This window comes from Prinia subflava, chromosome 4, assembly GCF_021018805.1.
Source record: "Prinia subflava isolate CZ2003 ecotype Zambia chromosome 4, Cam_Psub_1.2, whole genome shotgun sequence".
In the NCBI taxonomy this organism is placed as follows: Eukaryota; Metazoa; Chordata; class Aves; order Passeriformes; family Cisticolidae; genus Prinia; species Prinia subflava.
This window is the reverse complement of record NC_086250.1, coordinates 26,328,482-26,334,481: the sequence shown is the minus strand read 5'-3', so window position 1 is coordinate 26,334,481 and position 6,000 is coordinate 26,328,482. Positions and strand designations below refer to the sequence as shown.

General features: G+C 39.7%; 1 protein-coding gene across 2 annotated transcripts in view; it reads right to left on the bottom strand.

Annotated features, from left to right (window-relative positions):
- Positions 1–271: 271 nt before the first annotated feature.
- SLC5A8 (solute carrier family 5 member 8) overlaps positions 272–6,000 on the bottom strand; it is a 28,928-nt gene continuing 23,199 nt past the window's right edge. Inside the window, exons 14-15 of one of the 2 annotated variants that reach the window (XM_063396233.1) lie at positions 5,821–5,906; positions 272–4,365 (exon numbers count right to left, since the gene is read on the bottom strand). In XM_063396233.1, the coding sequence (XP_063252303.1) occupies positions 4,234–4,365; positions 5,821–5,906 (218 nt within the window). In that variant the 3' untranslated portion in view covers positions 272–4,233. The remainder of the gene's footprint in view (positions 4,366–5,820; positions 5,907–6,000) is intronic. The other variant, XR_010080233.1, reaches the window with a different exon arrangement.

Below are 6,000 nucleotides of genomic sequence, written 5' to 3'. Positions count from 1 at the left end.
GCAGTCAGCATAGAATTGTTCTCCATAGGCCATTCCTGACAGCAGCATGTACTTCATGAGCAGTTACACACCAGTTTTAAAAACCAAGGGAGAAAATGTATATTGGGACTGTTTTTCAGCCCATTTGCTAAGTTTTTTGCATTCTGTCCCATGCTAGTTTTACAGATCTTAGAATAAAAAATATAAATGAACAACCTGGATACTCTGACAAAAGAAAAATCTAGGAATAGAACATCATCTACATTCAAGCCACCAAATACTACAACAGAAATCATGTTTACAAATCAGTTCTTTTTTATTTTAAATCTTTCTGAGGGGAGTTACATTATTGACCATATATATAATATATATATATATATAAAGTATATAGAGAGATTGTTTATTTGTAAATAGAAAAAATCTATGGAGGAGAATGTCAAGTTTTCACACTTTAAAAAACAATCATCAACACAAAGCCATGTTTAATGCTTGTACAATGTGATGTTATAAACTTTAAAAATAAATTATGCATATGAAATATTTAGCAGTTGTCATTCATGAGTTTCTTTCTGTTTACCTTATTTGTTCAGCAAACAAACTGATCAGTCAGACAAAAGTAAAATTTAAATGCAGATCAGAAAGAGAGAAAATTTATTCCTATTTTCTTTCTATGGTTTTTTTGTGTATTCACATAGTCAAATATTGTTACTGTTGGAGTTTTAGGGTTGGGTTTTTTTAATGTTTTTACTTAAACAGGTTCCTAATTGTTTTGTCTGGTGAGCCTGCTAGATGCTGCATGTAATTTGAACACTGTGGAGTGCTTCTACTCCTGTGAAATAAATCAGTTTTGAGCATCTCACATTTCTTTATTGGGTGAGCTTTTAGCTGGGAGAGATGAAGGATCAGGGTGCAGGAGTATGGTGGAGGCTCCAAGAATTATCTTGCTTTTACACAGACTAGGAAGGCCCTGGCTTAGACTTCAGCTAGCAGAGGAGAGTATCTTTTCCCAGAGAAAATATTATTGAAAATTGGTGAATTGTTTTAATTAATGATTTAAGAAGAATATAGAAAAAAATAAAGCCAGAAGAGTCACTCTATAGCTCTGCAGCAGTCATGGGAGGTTAGATAGCAGGAAATGGGGTAGTTGCACAGGTCACCTGCAACTTGTAAAGGTGTTTGTCTCTAAACTGCTTACAGCAAGATAAAATTCTCAGTGAAAACTCATCTGGGTATTATGATTGTGAACCAATAAATACCACCTGGGCCAAACTTTCACTTCATACCAAAATTTGTGTTACATGACTGAGTGCTTCAGTGACTTCAGCAATAAAGGGGAGGTAAGATGGTAATTTACACATTTCCTCTGTTTTAGGCAACTAAATGAATTCGAAGCTTGGAGAAGAAAACTACATTTTTTAAGTATGATAACCAGGAAGATTAGTCTTCATGAACAAAGCAGGTAGAAGTTACAGATGATCTAACACAGTCTAAGGCAGCATCAACTACAGCACGGTAATTTCAGCACAGAGCGATGCAGAAAGAACATGCTGGTGCTGTTTCACACAGCAGTGGCCAGTCACCCTCTGGAGAAGCACATTCAGATGGGAATTCAGCATTTGGATTGGGAGGGCTGTAGCCACACCAGCAGGCACACAGGTCAAGTGCTTGCTGCAGGCTTCTGTTCTCTGTTACAGCTTACTCTCTCTCACAAAGCACAGGTATGCAGAAGCACACCAGTCCACTTTAGCACTCTGCAGCAGCATGGAGATAGCAGTACTTACCCTCTTTCAGATCTGTGGACTGAAAGTACCTGGTAAGTATAAATTATCATATTCCAAGCCTGAAGAAGTATTCCATAGCACAGAATGCAGTATCTGAGTCATGAAGACAAGGCACAAGACTGAATGAGCTGCACTTACCTTCTCAGACTCAAGAAGCATAGCCAGCTGATTCAGTCAATGGACTAATAGTCTCAGAGTATCTTGGATAGTCCCAAAACAGAGATATTCCTGTCCTCAATCCTAGACTTTATTCAGGATGCTTTGTTTGTCTCTGATCTCAGATATGGGGACACAAGACATAACTCATGGGATCTATCCCTATCTAGCCCTTCCACACAGTGGCTCTGAACCCAGAGCTGCAACAGAGGAGACTGAGAAAAGGGGCTGACCCTAAACTCTGCACTGGATAATGCAAAAAAAAAAAAAAAAAAAGCTTCAGGAGGCATGGGGGAAACCTGCCTCCATCATGTGGTTTTGTGCTGGGTTAGCTGACAGTCATGGTCTTGGTGGCACCCACAGAGGGTCTGGCTGGCCTGTTCTCCTGGTCTGGTCCTTGGTACCCATTTTTTCACCTTCTTTTTCTGATTCTAACTGTTCATCTTATGCAGTAGATCATCAAGTGCCCTTATGCAGTAGATCATCAAGTGCCCTCTGTCTCAAGGGCACAGAAAAAAATTGATTTAGATGCTACAGGGTCAAGTAAGTAAGCTAAGACTGTGTCATATTCCAAGTTACAGCAGCTCAGTACTTGGCAGAAATGCAGTTTAACTTTTAGAAAGTGTTTAAGGCATGCAGTCAGTTTTTCACTTGATTTCCAAGCATGACTGCCTTCTAAGCTTCAAAGCTCAGCTCTCCTGCAATGACTTTAATTTTCTGACTTGATTTTGCTGCTGTAGAAGAGTTTTAAACACGTTTGTATAGCCATAGTAAAAGTTTGAAGTACAAAAACAACACAGTGGGTCAGAGTCTGTTCCTCACTGTACCTGAAAGCAAGCTGGAGAAGAAAGCAATGGGGGTTTTCACCCTCCCCAAAACACCACCACAGTGCATGGTCTCACATGTATGGGTTGTTAACATTCTCTTGGCAGCCCCACCAGAGGACAAGCCATTTCACAAGCACTGTAGCCCTGAAGAACCCTTTACTATATGACATCCTCTGTGCTCCCTTCTCCATCCTGGAGAATTGTGCAGGGGGTTCTGCACGCCTGCCAAAACACAGTGTGCACTTGCCTGGTCTGAACAAACCTTAAACATGAAGCCCCAGAGTAAAAACAAAGACTGCAAGAACACCAGGGGCTAAGAAGGTTTCAGCTCCTAGCTCTGGAGAGAACTGCTGTGGCAACTGCAAATGCAACCTTCACTCTTGTCCAGTATACCCAAAAAGGAATCTTCTTTATTAACATCTCTACTGCACTGTGCCCAGCCCAGTACAAGAACAATCCTAGGCCACAAGCTGGGCACGCAGCATAAGGCTACTGTGGTTCTGGTCTATGGCACTGAATAAAAAGTGTAAATAGATGATTTCCTCCATGAGGACCAACTCTGTAAGGGCAGGGTAGAAGAGGGAGACAGGGCATGAAGGGAAAGACAGTACTGATTCTTGCCTCTACCACCACCAAAGTCACTCTTGCAGCTCTCAGCAGTGAGCATAAAGGAGAAGGTGCAGGTAGCCAAGAAACAAGTGGGTTAAAAAAAACATAGACGACAAAACCAGCAAAATAAATATGCTCTCAGAATCAGTTCTACAGAGGAACCAGATAGCACTAAATATACCTCCCAAAACAAAAAAATAGGCCCACTGTTTCTAGCAATCTGATAAGGTCCCACACTCTAATCTCTTCATATTTTCCATGCATTTAGAGAAAAAAGAAAAGAAAAGAAAAGAAAAGAAAAGAAAAGAAAAGAAAAGAAAAGAAAAGAAAAGAAAAGAAAAGAAAAGAAAAGAAAAGAAAAGAAAAGAAAAGAAAAGAAAAGAAAAGAAAAGAAAAGAAAAGAAAAGAAAAGAAAAGAAAAGAAAAGAAAAGAAAAGAAAAGAAAAGAAAAGAAAAGAAAAGAAAAGAAAAGAAAAGAAAAAGAAAAAAAGAAAAGAAAAAAAAAAACAAAAAAACCAAACAAACAAAAAAAAAAAAACCAGCCACGTCTCGGCGAACAGTACTCTTCCCAAATAAAAAATTCACTCTGAGGGTGAAAGGAGATTAAAAGCAGGTATTTTCCAGGAGGCTCAAGAATATCAGGAAAATATTTCACATAGAAACATTGCTTTATGCTCTGTCACCAAGAAACAGAGTGAGCGAGTGAGGAAGTGCAAGAAAAAACTGATTCCTTTCTTGACTAAAGTCAAGGTCATGCAAAGGCGAAAGATCAGCGGATGCCTGCCCATGACCCCAGCAGAGCTGGTAACTGACCCAGAACAGGAATGTCAACAGTGCTTTACATGAACAAAACTGTCCTCATGGGCTGACACGGCCTTGTGTCATATATGAAGACCATTGACTTTGTTCTTGTCACTTGCAACATCCATTTCAATGTGGCTGAAGGCAGGGTTGTCAGTTCCTTCATTTGCCATGGTAAATGGCTTCCAGTTCAACACTTCCACTTTCTCTGGCTAAAAAACAAAAGACAAAAGCCACACTGTGAAACAGAAGAAACAGTCTTCCTCTCTTCGACCTCTCTTTGGCCAGCAGAGTCAGACATACACGGTGCCTTGCGGGAAAAAATGTTCGTTGCTGACAGACAACAAATACTTACTCATTGCAGTAGATGGTATTTTTCTAGGGACATGGAAAGTTTTGTATTGCATAAGGTACTAATTGTGTAAAATGTTCTGGTCACACAATGTTCTTGTCCTGCAAATTATCTAAAGTAGTTTTGATGTGCAAAGTTCTCATGTCTAGTGATATGTCTCCACCAGATCTTTGAGCTATTGACTCCCAACCCTTCATCTTTGCCCCATCTGTGACAGGAAGAGCAGACTAACATGCATTGTTGCTCTGATGTTACATTTCTGTTAAACAGAATTACATATTGGGCTCTTCATGTGCAACTAAGAAAGTTGCTTAGTTAGCCCTGATTTTATCTCATCAACTTTCTGCATTATTTGTGATGCCAACCACTTGTTATTCAGCTCTTTGCCACATAAGAGACAGATATGTTTCTGACTCCAGGCATAAAACAAGTATGGCTGTGGACATTAGCTTCCATGTGGGTGGTGGGTTGTTTTGGTTTTTTTTCAAAATACTTCAGGGATTAAATTCCCAGACAGTGGAAATAGATGTTGACCCATTAAAGACAGTGATTGACAATAACTGGATAGTTGATCTCCAGTACTGACATGGGCAAACAGCATTGCAATAGTATGGTAAAATATCCCTTTTTTTCACTGGTGTTCTTATCCAGAGGCTGATCATTCTAGAAGGAGTTGTCAGTATCAGGGAAAAACATTTTGCAAGCTGGACTGTCTCAAAGATGTGATTATTGTCTGAACTACTGAACAAAGCTGAGCTTGAATGTTCAGCTGACGATATTTATTGAAAAGTTATCTGTAGTATATTTTAAAAAAACAATTCCCCTATAGTCTCCTTTCTAATGGATTTTATTACCCAGTAATATTTCTCCTTTTCTTTTTTCTTAGGATGAAAGCTAGGAAATGAATACACTGACTAGACATGTTTTCTTCCAAACAGTAGCCAAAGTTACAAAAAAATTCAGACCTTAGAGAACACATGTTCACAAAGGAAGCTTGCTGAGTCCAAGGTGTGCCTTGGGGCAGCTTCCTAGAAGCCAGTTATTGAGTATTTTAGCAGAAACACGGAGAAAACTGTCCCTTTAGTCAGCTGCTTCTCTATTGTTAACTGAAGTTGAGTTGTGGTAAAACTGTTTCCTTGCCTGTGGCAGCTGCCTTACTCCCACCTGCCTCATGCTCTGCTACTGTCTTAAAGCAGATAGTCCTATCAGGCAGCATCAGGTGCTGTTCATTGGAAAAGCATAAGCCAGGAAATTTGTTTGCCTTTGTCCCCAAGAGGAAAGATTGATTAAATCAGAGATGCACTATTACACTTACTTGGTCAGTTTCAGACCGTGAGAAGTTGGACAAGAAATCTTCCTTGGTCAGCAGGAACTTAGGATCCGTATTCTGCTTTAGTCCTCCTACAAAATAGGCAAATTTCATCCAGCCAGCTTTACATATGCAAACCGTGTGTCAGACCCCAACTATGGGTACCAGGCCAAGCAAGCAGGACAG